Below are 19,356 nucleotides of genomic sequence, written 5' to 3' on the forward strand. Positions count from 1 at the left end.
TTGTGATTATTACTCCTGCTTTTGAGAAACCCATAAGGAGGAAAGTTTAGGTGCATGGTATTGAGGAGGGGGACAAGCTATCATAGTGGGAACAGAATGAATCCGTTGGCAGCTGGACAAGAGATTACAGAGAAAACAGTTGCTTTTGAGTAGAATAGCTATCAGGAAGCATAAACATGCGGATCTCCACCTCTGCTATGCACCAGCTTCATGATTTGAGAAAAGTCATGTCACCAACCTAAAACTAACATTTAATTCTTGGGTGTCACGGAATGATTTACATGGTGCTTTCAAAGTTGAAAAGTGTGGGGTTGTTATAATGTTAATGATTATTTTGAAAGAGTGTATTTTACCGTGGTAGGGTCTTTGATAAGTTTTTAAGGTTTTTGAGAGCCTGTATGTGTATCATACATTTCAAAGAAACAAATGTCAACCTTATGATCTGAATATTTGTGTTTTTTTTGTGTGTTTTTGTGTTTTTCTGAAATGGCTGTTTTCTGAGGAACTTATCTAAAAATATTTGTGTAGTACTCTCATAATGTAGTATATGTGGTTAAATGTAGAGGAGGATGTCACAAAGAGTAGGTCATCCAAATGCCTGCCAATCTATGAAAGATTAAAGGATTTTTTTTCTTTTTTCTATTCTTTTCTTTCTTCTTCTCTGTCCCTTCTCCTTCTTTCTTCTTCTTCTTCTTCTTCTTCTTCTTCTTCTTCTTCTTCTTCTCTGTCTCTTCTTCTTCTTCTTTTTTATAACTAATCAACTGTAAGAGTCTCAATGGCCCCAAAGTAGTATATAAAAAAGATGAAAGATTTTAAGAATTTCTTGAATAGGGACTCATGAGTCTCAAGGTTCAGAGTTCATCAGTGTACAGTAGAATCACCTGTGGTCTCAGTGGAACTGTCATTCTTGGGCTCAAGTCCCAGAGTTTCTGATTCGGTAGATCAGGAATGGGGTCCCCAAACTGCATGTTCATGGGCACCTGATACAAGTGGGCTGAAAACCACACTTTGAGAAATACTGAAGGAGATGATCTCAAAGGCCAAGGAGATGCACTACAGTTTCCTTGAGTCATTTATTTACATTGATAGTGTTCTCCTGAATTTTTGTCAGGAATATGAGCAAAGCATTTCTTTTAATAATTTACACAGTTGTAGACAAAAAAAAAAGTCTTCATGGAATCTTCTCTGAATTTCTTCTACACCTTCAAAATTGGGGGAAAAAAGCTTTGATGTTTGAATAAACATTCAATATCTCAGATGCTATAACTAATTGTTTGAATGTGATCCAGTCACACCAAAAACTATTTAAGTCTTTTGAAAAATACATATAGAGAATAGAAATGTATTACTGTACATGGAAACTCTATTGAAGGTCCATTTTAAGAAGAAAGAGCAATATAGCTTTGGGATTTCTACTTAAATAAATATACTGCTGCTCTATAACCTGGGCTGCAATTAAAATGACCTGGGAACTTCAATCCTCTACTTATATTACGTCCAATCTCAGACCAACAGAAAATAAATTTCTGGGGATGGGGAGAAGGCATAGATTTTTTTTTAAAGCTCTTCAGATAATTCTGTTGTTCTTACTAAAGGTAACAACCACTGATTAAACTAAAAGATAATAATTAATATAATTTCTGGTTTGATATCTCTTTCCTTTATTTTGCATAAGATTAAGAAAATTTATCTAGTTTCTGATCTCAGCTGAATGGGAGTGAGAAAACATTAACTGCACTTGACAAATATTTACAAATGTGATTTCTGACTTCATGGGACTTACTAATTAACTGAAATACGTATGTTTGCCTCCAAGAAAAACGATATTAGCTACAATTCTGGGTATGTCAGTTTGAACGAAGAGAAACTTCATGTCACTGGCTAAGGTTAAAAGTTAGTATCCTAACTTTGCAGAGGCTGTTTAGTCTCCCTTTACATACGATGACTGCATCTGACCATAAGAAAGATGGTGGTAACCAGGCCATAGCCATGAGCTCTGAGTTCTTTGGTTTCCCACAGGTAGAGTTAATAGAATGAACAAATATATTGAATTGTTTAAAATTCTAGAATATTTATGAATTATACAGTATATGAAAACTATAGCTTATCCTTTAGAATGATTTTCACTATAAGTAACGAAGCTGAATAGTAAGGTGATTTATTACCACACAAAACTAAAAACCAAGATGATCAGTGGATTCTAATCCAATAATTTCATGAACAACCTTACTTCTTTCTGACCTTCTACTCTGCTGTCGTAAGTTTTGGCCTCATCCTGAGTCTGGTTCTTGTAGTTGCAAGAGGAAGTTGGTTCCCTATGTCAACTGACCCCACAGGCTTTGTTCCCAGCAGCAGGAGCCAGCAAGACAAATCTTTTACGTCAAGCACAGAAGGCAAGTCTTTCCCGTTAGTATGATTAGGCCAACTCAGGTCAAGGGCCTGCCTCTAAGTCAGTAGAAAACACCAGGGAAGAGCCATTTGTGGACAAACCAAGATCTCTCTCTGGAGCTGGAATCAACTCACCCTCCCTTTCACAATAGGAAAAGGTGGACTGAGTTTCTGACAGCAAAAAGAGAAGAAATGGAAGCTTGCTAGCATACCTGAAGTTTTCAAAGTGTTAAATGATGTAAATTTAAATAAAAAGACTTTTCTTCTGCCTTCAGTAAACGTATAATCTACACTTTTTACAGACTCCTGTACTTTTTCTAAATAAAACTAATTCTGTTGCAGGATTTTTTTTTTTTAACTCAATACCCAGGATTAATTTTCTCGCTGCTTGGAAGATTGAAGGGGTGGACACAAAATGAGTAGCAGGCAAATTATTAGAGTATAAGATTAGAAAGTAAGAATAGTATGAAAGCTCTCTTTGCAGAGAGGGGACATTGGAAAGTGAATGCCTGCAACAATACAAGGGCTCCCCAAAACAAGGGTCCTTGTTTTATAAGATTCTGATCAGCACCCCCAACCCTTCCCCCTTATTCCTTCTTGGGTTCTACCCTTACTGGCTTGATAACTCTAGGTGCTAGGTTGTCCATTCCTGATTGACCTGACTCCATTTTGTGAGGAATCAGACTCTGGTCATGCTGTCCCTCATGTAACAACAGTTTTATGGTTTAGCTAGGTCTATTGATTGTCAAATTCCTGAGGGGAACCTGAGGGGGAAGTAGGCGGTGGCCATTACATTCTTAAGAGAAACCTTACGAGAGGTTTGCTCAGGTCAGACACTCCCAGCGTTGTTCCAATATAGGTGTTTTTCCCCACCCAGGATCCTCAGGTCCTAACCTTTCCCTCTCTGCCTATTTTATCTTATCTTTTCCCTATCATAATTATATGTAAATATTATCAAAGAATTCCTATTAACTAATTACAAATTAGTCATATAAAGAATGATTCAATTCACACCAAAGCAAGAGATTTGAAGTCACAGAAACACATTTTAAAAGAGAGAGACAGAGAGATTTGTGTAAATTCCAGAGGTTACCATGCACTGTTTAAAATAAATCTGGATTTTTCTTTCAAGTTTAAAAAAGAAATGTCTACATTGAATTTCTTGGGGTGGTCTTTTGCAGTCAGAAAAGAGTGTATCTCCTCTTTCTTGAAATGTCTTTCTGAATTCTAAGACATTTATAGCTTGGAACTGTTAAAAAACAAAATTCAGCTGAGTAAATTTGAAAGATCTTATTGGCTTTATTCAACAATTCATGAATTGGATAGCATCCCATCTACAGGAAGAAAGGAACTCCAAGAGCTATAAAAAATGAAAGATTCTTGGGGTGCCTGGGTTGTTCAGTTGGTTAAGGTTCCGACTTCAGCTCAGGTAATGATCTCATGGTTCATGGGTTTGAGCCCTGCGTTGGGCTCTGTGCTGACAGCTCAGTCTGGAGCCTGCTTTGGATTCTGTGCCTTGCTCTCTCTCTGCTCCTCCCTCATTCATGCTCTGTCTCTCTCTGTCTCTCAAAAATAAATAAATAAATGTTAATTTTCTTTTCAAAATGAAAGATTTTTATAGGCAGAAGGAGGTAGGACAAAGAAGTTACTAGTGAAGAACTGATTGTTTGTGAGAGGGTCATCACCCTTCTTTAGAAGACACAAGGGAGTCTATCAATCTGATAGCCTTACTAGTGCTGACCAGGTAATTCCAGATTGACTGGTTTAAGATTCCATTCCTGAGGGAGGCTGAAACTGTAATTAAGTTGGGTATTAAATCTCGGTTTGTGGATGTGGGGCTTATACAAGTGACTCCATTTCGGACCTGTTGTCTGTTTTGTTCTGATTTTGAATAGAACAAGTTCAAAGATCAACTTGAACATAGCATACTTTTTAAATTTAGTGTAATGGTTAAGACCTCAGAGGCTGGAGGCCGGCACCTTTGTTTACTCATGCCCTGCCTCCACCTTTCCCTTTATTATTTGTGTGATTTGGGGTATGTTTAATCAGCCGTACTTGGCCTGTTTCCGTATGTGCAAAGTGATGTGGAAAACAGAACCTACTTCATAGGATTACTTTAATGATTAAAAGTACTAGAACTGGAACTGTGTCTATTATTTGGTTTGGTAATACTTGCTAACATAATCAGCTTCCTAAATAACCTAGATAGGTTTATTATTTAAATGATTATCCAAATCGTACTAATGCGAATAGTTCCACGTGCTAGTAACTAGGTAATTATGAAATTCATGTAAACAGCACCCTATCTTCTTCTAACAACTGCATGAAGTGAATATTGTCATTTCACAAAATGAAGTTTGGAGAGTTTAGGTAACATCCTGTAGTTCTGAACAGCCAGGAGATGGCTGAGCCTGTGTTTCAGCTCATAACCAGCTATCACTAAAGCTCCATACTCTTCCTGCATTCCATAAAGTGAAATTATTTTCTTGTCTCATAGTCATGGGACAAGAGTGTTACTGGTATTTTAAAGCATCTAAATTCCATTTTATTTTTCTCCCCAGTGTTTAAACACTTTCACATAAAATAACGGGAAGTAGAGCTGTTGGCCAAAGCTTGCAAACTTGGCAATTTAGGCCACGTCTGGCTTATTGATGTGTATGTTTGGCTTATCCGGTGTTTACATTTGTCTGAATTAATCGTTAATGTTTAAAATTAGGAGATTTCACAGAAGAATAAAGATTTCTGGTTTCCAATCACATTCTGGAAGTCCCAGAAACCCTGGTTCTGCGTGGTCACTGAAACACCCCCCCCCCCCCCCCCCCGAACTGTGGCCTCCTTTCTCACTGGACGTTCACTCTAGTTTGAGCATTTCCATTTATCTGCTAGCTTGTTTTAGTTAGCATCTCCTCCCTGGAGGCATTTTAATTCTTGAACTTGCTGTAGGTGGTGAAAGTGAGTTTTCAGTATGGCTGATTTTTCTTGGAGGAAAATTACAGAATTAACTTTCCACTTACTTTTTCTAGTGTAAACTTAAATATATTGTTGTCAGGAAAAGTCCGTTCCTTCACTTTGATATCAGAGCTGAGGTGCTCATCAGAAATGCTTCAGAAAAGATCTCAAGAAGGGGACGCTGTCAAGCCTTCTCCTTGCCCAATAAAGGGCCCTCTGATTGGATTGAACAGGGATAAACAACCAGCCTTGGGAGCATGTCACTAAAACAGCACATTTCCTTGACGTCAGATCAGGTTTTTAAGCCATTAAGGTCCTTGCTTCAGCTAGTATTTAAGATCTTAACACATGAATCATTCATAGAGTGAAGGAAAGAGCCTGCAGAATGTCTTCCTCTGGGGCAGGCATATGGATGAGATGTGGTATTGGAGGGTGTCCAAAACTCAGATTTCCAGAAAGCTTGGCAAGAATATGGAGAGAAGGATTAGGAAATAGGAGGTTCTTTTAAAGCTTAAAGCATCTGTGCCAGGGGGACAAAAACACCTTTACTTTTATATTTTCGGCCCGTAAACTAAGGAAGTTCTGTGGTTGTTTATTCTAGAAATATAGGTGTGCCTCATTTTAGGGAATTCGCATTGCAAAAATCTGTATTTACAAAAGGAGATTGGGGATTTACATCACAAAATAATGTCCTTTACTGAATGATTTTCTATGAACTTTTTTTTTTTGTAAGCTTTTTTGGGACAGTTATGTCATGGCTATAGTTATAAAAATTATAAGCAGATGAGGAAACTAGGGCTTATAGAAGGTTTCCCAGCAATCTTTGTGAGACCCAGGTTGAACTGATCGTACTTTCTTGGGTTTAACTGATCTGAGAGTACAAACTAAATACTATGTCCTATTTCTCCTGCACTTCAATTCCTATAACTGCCATGCACCATACATTCATAAAATAGGTTCACCAAAATTAAGGATTTGTAGTTCAGAATCTGAATACAAGGTTCACATGAAACCAAGTACCTTTCTATGTACTAACCATCTTTTATTGAAAAGCAAGAGAAGATACTTGAGAATTATTAGCATCAACGTTTTGGCACCTTGAGTCATTGAATTGTCGGGAAGTCATTCAAATGAAGAACAGAAGTGGAAAGGAAAATAACAATAAGACTTTTGTAAATGGAAAAATCCACAGTATCTTTCAAACATTTTCCAGAAGACTGAACTTTTGTACACTCTTTGTTGTTTTAAAATGTGCTCATTTGTTTGGATACTTATTTGTAATGAGACAAGTGACATTCATGCCAATGTATGACTGTCCTTTTGAATCCAGGAAAATGAAGCAAAAGGGAAATTTCACATGAAATAGTCTTTTGGTTTCTATCTACTATAGTAGCTAGCCTCTTCTCCAAAGAGCATCTTTGAAAAGGGGGGGAGAAGACCTTTAATAATACTAATTTGCCTACTTTTTATAATATAACTTTATTATATTATATTATATTATATTATATTAATTATATTATATTATATATAGATGATTGTATATAGTAATATATAAAATTACCTCAGAGGTTTGCGAAGGCACAGGTTTATATAAACCCTTAATAAAATTATGGCTCAATAGAAGACAAAAGCAACTTGGATTGCTTATTCTACAATTTAAAAAAAAATTAACTTATTTGGTAAAGGGGTCAGGGCTCATGACTATTAGTCTTTTTCAGATATGGCTACAAAACAGTGATCTCTTATTCCTGAGAAGGAGGAGATAAAGAACAGAAAGCAAGCGCTGATGATAAATAATTCTCTGTATTCAGTCAGCAGTAATTATTTCCACAGACATCCTTAAATTGCTGCCTTATGTTTGCCAAAGACCCACCTATGGACTACAGATAATTTGATATGTTTAAATTTTGCATTTTTGCATTTGGACTCATGGAAATAAATAGCACCTCAGGTCAAGGACAGAAGCTCCAGGAAGGGGTTTGTAGTTTTATTTAGTCGTTGGGCCAAAAGTGAAGAGACTATTATAATCAAGACATCAAGTAGAATAAATGTAAATAAGCACACCAGCAAATGGTCAGTTTGGACCATTTTCAAGTTTAAGTCAAGAAAAAGGTTGTAAATAGATGGCATCTAAGTTTTTAATTTATTGCTCAATAGAAACACTTAGCATGTGGATCAGCACAGAGAAAGGGATTTTATTAGATATGTTATTACACATGTACAATGGCATAAACTGTGCACTTAGGAATATTTTCTCTTGTTTTAAGTTTATTTATTTTGAGAGAGAGAGAGAGAGAGAGAACCAGTGAGAGAGGATCAGAGAGAGAGGAAGAGAGAGAGAGGGAGAGAATCCCAAACAGGATCCACCCTATCAGTGCAGAGCCCGATGTGGGGCTCGAACTCACAAACTGTGAAATCATGACCTGAGCCAAAATCAAGAGTTGGACCCTGAACCGACTGAGCCACCTAGATGTCGCAGGAATATTTTCTTTATTCATTTTACGTGCCATCAATGGCCCCAATTTATCCAGCTATGCCATCCCCACAGCTACTGGCTGTATCCATTACACCACCTCTGTGTAGGGCATGTGACATTTTTGGCCAACGTATTGGCAGTAAACTTGAAGCAAGGGAGTTTTGGAAAGGCATTTGCAGAGCTCTATACTTTCTTCCCAGCTTTTGCCTTTAGACTATGCTCAAGCCACCTTGCTAAATGATGGAAGAAAGATGGCCTCGTCACAGCTGGGTCTATAGCCAGCTAACCATCAGATACATGAGAGCCCAAGTGAACCCAAACCAGCCAAGTTTAGCCGATCTGCTCACCTGAAGGCTTGTAAGCTGAGTGCACACTCATTATTTTAAGCCACTGAGTTTTAGGGGTGATTTTATCATCCAACATTATATGCAGCGGATAGAAATACTTTATTTTTATAAGTGGGTTGGACCCAAAGAAGAAACATATTTATAATGAAGGTATCAAGAAAAATAGATATAAATAACTATGTTCATTGCAATTGATACATAAGGATTTTTGAGTCAATCATGGAAATATATAGCAATTAAATGGCATCTGAGTTCTAGTTATTATTAAAAAGAAAATATAGTTAGTTGATCAGCATATATAAATGAAATATTTATTCATCAGATAGATTGTTGCACATGTAAGACTGCATATCTTGGGTATATAAGCATGTTTTCTCTGATTGCCTTACAAATGTAGCATGAATATGTTTTATATGGTTAATGCTGTTCTTTTCATGTGTCTTTCTTCATTTTATGCTAGAGTTCTCTGCAATTGGACTGATGTCAAAATTGGAACATTTTCAAAATACTTGGGATAAAATCAAGGAGAAAGCGAGGTGAAGAAAATCTGTAGAGGTAAAACAAGATTTGGGTTTTATATAAAAATATGTCTATCAGAGAACTGTTGTGATATGGATTTACCCAGATGGGCAAGTATCAATCCTATTGAAATAGCAGCCTTCTTGATAATTTCCACTTAAATAACACACCACAAATCGTCAGAGCCTATTTTGAGAGGAAATGAGATAAAAGAAGCCATATCTTAGCCTTGCAAATGTAAGTTGCCAACTATGAGGTGCTTTGGAAATGGGTGGATGGCCTTGAATTTTACTGACTTGAATAAGTATCTTCAAACTGAAGAAATTTTAGGCCTTTTTTGATTTAGAGATACTGTGTTCTCATTCTGCTATTTTAGTTGGTCTGGTTGCAGAGACCTGGGTAAGCCATGTACTTTTTTTTTTTAATACTTTCATCTTTTACAGCAGTTTTAGGTTCACAGCAAAATTAAGAGGAAGGTTCAGAGGGGTGCCTGGGTGGCTCGGTGGGTTAAGCGTCCGACTTCGGCTCAGGTCACGATCTCATGGTCCGTGGGTTCGAGCCCCGCGTCGGGCTCTGTGCTGACAGCTCAGAGCCTGGAGCCTGTTTCAGATTCTGTGTCTCCCTCTCTCTGTGACCCTCCCCCGTTCATGCTCTGTCTCTCTGTCTCAAAAATAAATAAACGTTAAAAAAAAAAAAATTAAAAAAACAAAAAGAGGAAGGTTCAGAGATTTTTTCCATATACGTCCTAACCTTACACATGCATAGCTTCCCTCATTAACAACATCCCCCACCACAGTGGTACCTTTGTTAAAATTGATGAACCTACACTGACACATCATAATCATTGAAAGTCCATAGTTTACATTAGGACTTGCTGGGTTTTATACAGTCTTTAGGTTTGGATGAATATAGGAGGATATGTACCCATCATTATAGTATCATACAAAGTATTTTCACTGCTTTAAAATTCTTATGCTCCACTTAGACATCCCTCCCTATCCCCAACCCTCAGAAACTATTGATCTTTTTACCATGTCCATAGCTTTGTCTTTTCAAGAATGTCATATAAGTTGGAATCATACAGTATGTAACCCTTGTAGATTGACTTCTTTCACTTAGGAATATGTATTGTCTCCTCCATGTCTTTCCAAGGCTAGATAGCTGTCTCTTTCCCTCTCTCCTCTCTCTCTCTCTCTCTTTTTTTTTTTTTTGTGCTGAATAATATCTTGTTGTCTGTATGTGCCACAATTCATCTTCACTGGTTCCGAGTTTTGGCAATTATGAATAAAGCTGCTATAAACACTCATGTGCAAGGATTTGTATGGATGCAAGTTGTCAGCTCCTTTGGGTAGATATCAAGAAGTGTCCTTGCTGGATTGTATGTTAAGAGTATGTTTAGTTTATATAAGAAATCACCAAATTATCTTCCAAAGTAACCATGCCATTTTCCATTCCCACCAGCAATGAATGAGAATTTCTATTACTCCACCTTCTCATTTGGTGTTGTAGCATTTAGTGCTGTCAGTAGTTTGGATTTGGGCTATTCTAATGGGAGTGTAATGGTATCTCATCATTGCTTTAATTTACATTTCCCTGATGGCATATGATGTGGAGCATCTCTTGATAGACTTGTTTGCAATCTGTATACCTTTTTTTTGGTGAGGTGTCTGTTAAGGTCTGTGGCCCATTTTCAAATCAGGTAGTTCATTTTCCTATTGTTAATTTTTGAGAGCTCTTTGTATATTTTGGATAGAGCCCTTTATCAGGTAGGTCTTTTGCAAATGTTTTCTTCCAGTCTGTACCTTATCTTCTCATTCTCTTGATGTTGTCTTTTTCAGAGCAGAAGTTTTTAATTTTAACAGCTTATCAATTGTTCCCTTCATGGGTCATACCGTTGGTGTTGAATGCCATGTACTTTCTAACTTAGAAAAGATTTTATATGTCATCCAGTACAGACGCACACTAGGACATCTCTTGATAATAGCCCTACCTCTTATGGTTGGCCATTTTCAGTGACTGACAACTCAGACTTCATGAAGGAGTCCATTTACTTTTGTTTATCAAAAGATTTTTCTTTCGTGTCCATTCACAATCTGATTCACTTTATTTCTCCCCATGGAGCAATATAAACTACATTTGTTTCTTCTTCAGTGTGACCCACCTTCAATAGTAAATATTGTTCTTATATCACACCCCAAGACCTTTTATTCTGCTTCCTGTTGTGATGTCTATATCCTTCATTACCAGAGTCAGTGGACACTGGACACTCTGCTTCAATATATTCTTCTTAAAATGAACCAAACCAAAAAAATGTAGGTGTGATTGGATCACTGCAGAACACTGGGACAGCTACTTGTCTTAATCTAGTCTCTACTTCCATCAATCGATTCATCAGTATTCCTCAGATTGATTTAGCCTTTTTTATATTTCTTTGTTTTTAATGTTTATTTATTTATTTTCAGAGCGAAAGAGTGAGAGAAGGAGGAGGGGCAGAGAGACAGGGGAGAGAGAATCCCAAGCACAGGACCCAACACGGGCTCACTCTCATGAACCCTGAAGTCATGACGTGAGCTGAAATCAAGAGTCAGACACAACTGACTGAGTCACCGAGGCTCCCTTTTTTCTTTCTTTCTTTTTTTAATGTTTATTTTGAAAGTGAGCACATGAGCAGCCTGTTTGTAAGTTTGTAAAATATCAAGAGAAAATCAGAAAATGCCCTAGATGTTTCAAACAGAATGGTTGATCCAAGTAATTAGTTATACAAGTACTGCACAAGTGAAAAAGACAAGGAGGGGCAACCTAGACAATAGCCACACCAGGAAGCTTCTGCATGTGCAGGGCTGGGGAGACAAAAATAGGAGATAGAGTAACAGAGCCCAAGATCTGAGTCTACCTGGTAGAAAAGGGGGGACACTACAGGAGGGGCTATCCAAAAGGAACTGGAGTCACGGTCTCAGAGCCACGGAAGAAAAGTGTCTACTGCTGGGAACGTCATCAATAGCCGAGAGGGGTGAGGGGAGAGTGAGAGAAAGAAGACAGGATGAAGACAAAGACAAAGACACAGAAGAAGAAGAAGAAGAAGAAGAAGAAGAAGAAGAAGAAAGAAGAAGAAGAAAGAAGAAAGAAGAAGAAGAAGAAGAAGAAGAAGAAGAAGAAGAAGAAGCAGCACACCCTGACCTGTACTCCGGTGCCCAGTTTCCCAGCAGTTCCTCCCATGAGTTGAACCTACTAGAAACCAGTTGCTGGGGAAGCCTGAAATAACATACCCTATGACATGAGGGTTAGCAGGGGGAGGATAAGAAATGGATCTGACACCAAACAGGCAACAAATGTGATACTTCCTTTACTCAAATTTTACATGCATCATGAACAGAAAAATGAGTCCATATCTCTACTTCTAATGGCTGTTAAAATTGCCCTTTCCCATTTGTAAAGTAAGTATTCAGTATTTACCTGAATATGTTACATCATTTGTGGGGTTAACCTAATCCAATAACTTTTTATGTGATGTATTCTAATTTGCTAGGTATGAGGATTTAGATGAGATCACTGCCTTTAAGCCACTTGGAATCTACCAGAGAAGGGAAGCAATCACACTATCGAGAAAGGACACTTAATTGCCTCTGTTACATTTCGATAAGGGACAGAAATGTCCTTTTTTATGACCCACGAAGGAGTAATATTGCAGTGAAGACCTCTCTCTATTGCCACTGATGGAGAAATCACTTATCGGAATGATGAGATCGTTAGTGAGCCCCAACGGCCAGAGGCAGGATGATCGCATTGCAGCAAGAACGACGTGGTCCTGTCTTGCAACACCTGAATCGATTTGACCACCTTTGCACGGACAAAGTGGGCTTGCCTTGCATACCCAGCCACCATCGGATAAAGAAGCAGCCAGGATTTGTTCTTTTCATTTCAGTTTCTCCATGTGTGAATGGCTGAGTAATAAGAATCGTGTGGATCTCAGGTTCTAGGTCTCTCTATACCATTTCAGGTCTCTCTATACCAATTTCAGATCCTTATATCCAACTCCTTAATAAAAATGTCCACTTCAAATCCATCATGGCTAATAACGAGCTTTTTGATCTTCAATGTTAAACTTGTTTCTGTAATATCCCGTAGCTCAGTGAATGGCAACAACATCCTTTTGGGTGCTGAATCCTTTAATCTTCCATCATTCTCATATGTTTTCTTTCCCTACTTCCCCTTCCATGGCTAACTGCCATGTTCTGTCAATTCTACCTCCTAAACATCTTCAGAATTTTCATTTCACTCTATAACCAGAGCCACACCTGTCCGGATCACATCATAGTTTCTTAACTGATACTCTTTCCATTAGTCTTACTTCTCCCCAAACTGTTCTCTGTGCTGACACCAGCGGTTCTGTCTAAAATGTAAATCAGATGATATCACTCTCACACAAAAAATGATCCCGTGAATTCCCATCGCCCTTGGAGTGAAGTGCAGTTTCTCTGTTGAAGAAGATGCCATTTTTGCAGATCAAAACTGATTGAATTCAGCAATTTCATATGATTCAATCTAACGTAATAGATCTTTTGTTATCTGGCTCATGCTTTCCATTCAGCCTCAATTCTTGACACTTCGCACATTTTTATAGTCCAGATACAGAGAATGGAAAAGGTAGAATTACAGAGCAAAATGGTGAGTTTACTTTTAGGCACCTCCTAAATGTGAACAGCCTGTGGAATATCCCAAGGAAGATATCTGATAGATAGTTTTATGATAAGGGGAATGTGGCCTGGAACCGTGTCTCTGGGAATTATTATATAAATTGCAGTTGACGACACAGAATATATAAGATCAAGGAATTATGAGGGATGAAGGGGCTAAGGATGAAATGGAAGGACCACTAATATAAGAAGAGGCAAATGAAGAGAAGCCTATTAAGGAGCCAGAAAAGCATACAATAACTGAAGAAAATGTGATATTATGGGAAAATTAATTTGGCTTTGTAAAGATGGAGATAAAATGGGAAAGAGCTAAAAGTATACATTGGCATTGGTTCTGGCTAGGAGGTCACTGACAACACCCTGAGTGAAGGTAGGGAGAGGACGCTAGAGTACAGATGGTTGAACAGTGAAAAGGAGAAGAAGTGGGACATGAACACAGACAACTCTTTTTTATTTTTTTTATTTATTTTTATTTTTATTTTTAACATTTATTTATTTTTGAGACAGAGAGAGACAGAGTATGAACGGGGGAGGGGCAGAGAGAGAGGGAGACACAATCTGAAACAGGCTCCAGGCTCCGAGCCATCAGCCCAGAGCCCGATGCGGGGCTCGAACTCACGGACCGCAAGATCGTGACCTGAGCTGAAGTCGGACGCTCAACTGACTGAGCCACCCAGGCGCCCCCACAGATAACTCTTAAAAAAAGTTTTGTTGTGACAATAAAGAGAAAGATATGCCTGGCAACTTAATTAATATGTAATAATAAACTGGTTATAACAGTGAACTGTTCTAAGTTCTTGGTGAGAAGTTACCAATCTCACTTATTAAAAAAGACTGGAACATAAACATTTATTTTAAAACATTGTAATTTGCTTATCTCTTAGCAATTCATAAATAATTGACAACATCTGCCGAGCCCTTGACTATGTGCCAGGCATTGTGTTTTGACTTTGCTTATGTATGCCCTTAATTCTCATCAAGGGTTGATTTCTTTTAGACAGCTCTGAGTTTCTGTGGTCTTTGATCACCACCGAAAGAGTAAGTTATTTCAAGCATATATCCCTTCTCACAGACTGATCCTGATGTCAATTTACTCATTATTTTCTATATCACACAGGAGATAAGGGACAGTAGCTAGTACCTCTCTCTTCGTTTCTGCAGTAATCACTCTTACGTATTTCCTAGTGTTTCAAGTTATTTGCCTTCAGGTCATGTCACATGTTTGTACTTTTTAGTCACTTGTTATTAGTCATATGACTGTGTGACCAATGAGACATGAGGAGAGGTAGCACGTGCTACTTCTCAGGGAAAGCAATTCACTGTAGGTGCAAGTTGGTCCAGAAGTGTTTCCTCTGCAACATCAGAGAACAATATTCTAGAGATTGGCATATCCATGAGCCCACTCATGGGAAATGAATCCCTAGGCAAATCATAATCAACCTATAATGGGAAGGAGAAATAAACCTTTGTGGGTTTCCTGAGATTTGGGGCTTATTACCTCAGCATAACCTAACTAATATAGTTTCCAAATTGTTCCTCTTTGTCTTTTAGAATCTTCCTTCCAAGGCAGATAGACTACTTTTTATTATTGTTAGCTTGAGAATCAGAATAGAAAAAAGGTTTAGTGAGCACAATTTGGACTTAAACTGCTCAGTTTGAAATGTTGGTTCCACCACTTTTGCACTTTGGGGTCTTTATGTGATCTCTCTGAGTTTACTATTCTCATCTGTAAAATGGGTATAATACTGTTAGTCACTTTAGAGGGTTTTTGAAAGGCTAAAATTAAGTTATTGTATGAAGTTCTCAGTATAAACTTGATTCATAGTAATCACTCAATAAAAACTTGCTCCTTTTTAAAAATAAAAAAATTATTATTATTATTATTAATTATTAGTTTCACATTTTTATTTAAATTCCAGTTAGTTAACATACAGTGTAGTATTAGTTTCAGGTGCAGAATTTAGTGATTCATCACTTCCATACACCCCCCAGTGCCCATCACAAGTGCCCTGCTTACTGCCACCATCCAGAATTCTTTCAATTTGTACCTTAACTAAAGCTTATACAGATGTATACATATAATAGCTATTCATCCGTGGCTCGTTTTTTAACATCCTTAGATTTAGGAATCGAGACTGGAGTTCATAAGCTTTCACAGCGCCACTTCTAAAGTCTCTGGTCTTTTGGATTTATGTCATTTGTATCTATCACACCTGGTTCATTCCTAATTTCTGTCATCTGCTATCTCTTAGATACTCCTTCTTGATGTACTGGAAAATATGGAACCCGGCTCAATTTTCCGTCAACTCTCAAGTGCTTTTATTTTCCTGGAGGATTTCATTTGTGTTGGCAAGCCATCCCAAACAAAACAACAAAGCAAAAACAAAACAAAACCCTAAAACCTAGTTTCTCAGTTTTCAACTACCTCACCCCCTCTACTTCATTGGAGATCTTAAACCCACTTAAAGAAATACCACCAGATGATATTCACAACCGCTTCACCTTGGAAAGTTTTAAATTTAAATATCTGACTCTCTTAATACTTCCTATGTTCCTATGCTTCCGATTCCTAACTCAATTACCCTTAGGATTTCCAGTCTGTTAAGACAAACATTCAGCCTCCTCATGTCCGCACTTCCTTCACTCGCCAGATTGAATGCATCTGGTACATTATCTTAATTAATCCTTTCCCCATTCCCTCATCAATGGCTCTTTTGCCATTCCATCCAAGTCAACTGTCAAAATTCCAACCATGAGTTAATATAGTAATTTACCTTCTCCACGATTACAAATGTTCCTGGAAAATATCTCACCATTACGGGCACCACTACCAGTTTGTGGCCTTTTATCATTGAGTAGAAATCAATCTTCATTTCCTTAGTCAGTTTTGACTCTTCTTCTGTTTTGGTTCACACTCAGTGGAATAGTTATTCTTCTGAATCACTGAGAATGTTTCTAACTTTCTGTGCTCCTGTTACAAATTTAGTTGAATCTAAATCCATACTTGCCTTGTTGGTTTCTGCTAGAACGGAAATAATGTCTCTTTCAATCTCAACTCAATCTGTCCACCAGTGTTCCGGATGCACCTCCATGTGCCAGTTATCCTCCCTTTCTCCTCATCTTCCAACTTTCCTTTCTAAGTGCTCTTTGTCCTCATTAAACTGTTGTAAAATAAGAGAAAATATGGACTGCTCTCTGCCCCCAGTTCCTGGTACAGAGCTCCTAAAACCCTTGATATTTTCTAAGTGATAGGAGTCTTTTATGCTAATGAGGTGACTCTCAGTGGGTCCCAGGATAGCCTTTAGGACGGAAATTAATTGCCAGAAAAACTAAACTATAAGTAGAAGCTTGGACCTTTTTACCACTTCCCATCCTCCATGAAGAGAAGGGGGCTGGAGACTGAGTTAATGGTGACGGCTCCATAAAAATCTCGGAAGGATAGGGTTGAGAAAGGTCTGGGTTAGTGAACATATCTAACATGCATAATCATACATCATACACATATACATATACATATACATATACATATACACATAATCATGTACAGCCAAGTCAGACAGAAGTTGTAAGTAAACTGAGGACCTACTATTGAGATTGATGTCTGAAGCGGGGGTCCTGAGCCCTTAACCTCTGGACCCTATGCTAGCTAACTCCTAGTAGTTAGAGTCAGAGTTGCCTGGTGACGAAAACGTGTACCTATGGTGTCAGAAGTCTGTGAGTATGGGAGTAAGGGAAGAAACTGTTTTGTTTAAAATTTTTTTTAATGTTTATTTATTTTTGAGACAGAGAGAGACAGAGCATGAACGTGAGGAGGGTCAGAGAGAGGGAAACACAGAAGCTGAAGCAGGCTTCAGGCTCCGAGCTGTCAGCACAGAGCCCAACGTGGGGCTCCAACTCACAGACTGTGAGATCATGACCTGAGCCGAAGTCGGATGCTTAACCGACTGAGCCACCCAGGTGCCCCTGTTTTGTTTTATTTTGTTTATGTGCAACTATATGTACATAATTTCTTCCATTAAGTAAACCTTTCATAAGCCCACATTTCTTGCTACAACTTTTTATCTTTCTCCTTTTCTTACTGGATTTTGGGGAGATTTCCTATATTTTTGTTGTCTCTAATTCAATCCCACCTTCACCGTGTGTTACCTGGATCTCATTACCACTCTCTTCTCAGGAGAACATAACTTCCTGTTCTTCTTCTGGTTTGACTGCTGGGGAACATTTAATAAGGCTCAACACTTCCTTCCTAGTTTTCACTGCCACTGTCTTCCTATTACTGCTGTCTCCTGGTTTTTCCAATCTCTAGCTGCTCTTCCTTTAAAGGTTTTTAAAGTTTTTAAATTTATTTTGAGAGAGAGAGAGAGAGACAGAGAGAGAGGGAGAGAGAGAGTGAGCACGAACAGGGGAGGGGCAAAGAGAGAGGGAGAAAGAAAATCCCAAGCAGGCCCCGCACTGTGAGCACACAGCCTGATGCAGGGCTCAAACTCACGAACCATGAGATCACGACCTGAGCGGAAACCAAGAGTCTGACGCTTAATCCACTGAGCCACCCAGGTGCCCCTCCTCAATTTATTTTAAAACCTCCTTACCTCTGCCCATGCCTTGATGTTTATATCCCTGACTGGTCTGCCTCTCACCACAGACTCCAAGAATGCTTGTGTTCTCTTTCAGGGCTTCGTTTACATCACAATGGCTCCCTTTAGTGTCAGTTCTGAAGCTTTGTCAGGTAGGGGCCCTGTTCCCTCCCCAGTCTTCCGTTTGCTTTTCCTCAACACTTTACTCGCTTAACTATTCGTCCCACGGATGATGAAAGCATTATTTGTGAAGATTAAGTAACACTGTGATTGACGAAGGTCACTCAGGTAGTAAGTGTCAAAAAGAGATCTCAAACCCAAGTGTCTATTCTAAGCAGAGTTTAGTTTATACCACAAAATAGCACAGAATAGCAATGTTTAAACAATAGTTTAGTACGATTCTGTAAGATAGTATGATTTTAGGGAGAGACCTCAAGTTTTATCCCCATTAAGTTCTCCTGTGCCTCTAGCAGCATATTTTGTTTTTTTTTTTTTAAACTATTTTGTATTCATTAAACTGATTTTAAAGGGATTAACTGTAAAGAAGAAGGAAGATCACTTGAGCCTTTAACTAGAATTTGCTATTCATGTCTTCAGTGGCCAGGCAAATAAATTTAGGGACTGAAGCAATTCAGTGATTGAGGCTAAGTGATTAGGGTAAGGTGAAGATTATGGTGAAATCGGAAGCATATGTTCTGTCTAAATATATTCACAACCAAGGTTTTTCAAATAATATTCATGCCAAGCAAAATATGTCTGTGGGTCAATGTTAATTTGCATTGTTTTCAACCCTTACTTCAATAACAGCCTGAATTAGAAGCCGTTTTGTGTCTAGAGAGATCCAACTCTGTGGCAGAATTTTTATCTTACAGCAAATGTTACACTTTTTGGTTCCAGCCGAACATTAATTATGGTTGTTCACTCCACGGATGCTTGATGAGAGAAAAAAATACACTATTTGACCGGGAGGCCACAAGGAAGAGGAAACAATATATGAAAACATGCTGTCGTGGTGTTCTCTTAGAAACACACAGGGAGAAAGTGTACAGAGAGAGAGGGAGAGAAGAGATTTCTTTCTGCCCCAAGGTCTTCGTGAATCCTAATTTTGTTCAACATCAAATCTAGACTTCTCATATTATTGCTGAGGTCCAGAACTAATGACTTATCTACTCAACCAATAACTAGATGCTCCAATCTAGTCAAGAGAAACCAGTTCATAAAAGGGGTATCAGACACATGTATGGCTACGTCCTCAGTCCACCCAACTCCCTGTATCATGGCAGACTTTGGTAGCTGACCAAAGCACTTTTTTCAGATTCAGTCCCTGCCAGCCAGGTCTCAGACATCTTTTCAATATAAGGAGTACTAGTATTTGATTGAGTTTTATATGGCTTAGATCAAAGTTATCT

General features: G+C 38.3%; 1 protein-coding gene across 9 annotated transcripts in view; it reads right to left on the reverse strand.

Moving 5' to 3' along the window:
* The window catches only part of LOC144617055 (uncharacterized), a 65,995-nt gene extending 47,959 nt beyond the window's left edge, over positions 1 to 18,036 (reverse strand). For 8 of the 9 annotated variants that reach the window (XR_013557053.2, XR_013557056.1, XR_013557055.2 and 5 more), the window contains exon 1: positions 17,963 to 18,036. Coding sequence is in view for 3 of the 9 variants with exons in the window: in XM_078450595.2 (XP_078306721.1) it covers positions 17,963 to 17,972 (10 nt within the window). In the remaining 6 variants the exon portion in view is untranslated. The remainder of the gene's footprint in view (positions 1 to 17,962) is intronic. The other variant, XR_013557058.1, reaches the window with a different exon arrangement.
* Between the last annotated feature and the right edge of the window lie 1,320 nt (positions 18,037 to 19,356).

The sequence above is a fragment of the Panthera onca genome, chromosome C1, assembly GCF_046562875.1.
Source record: "Panthera onca isolate mPanOnc1 chromosome C1, mPanOnc1 haplotype 2, whole genome shotgun sequence".
NCBI classification, from domain to species: domain Eukaryota; kingdom Metazoa; phylum Chordata; class Mammalia; order Carnivora; family Felidae; genus Panthera; species Panthera onca.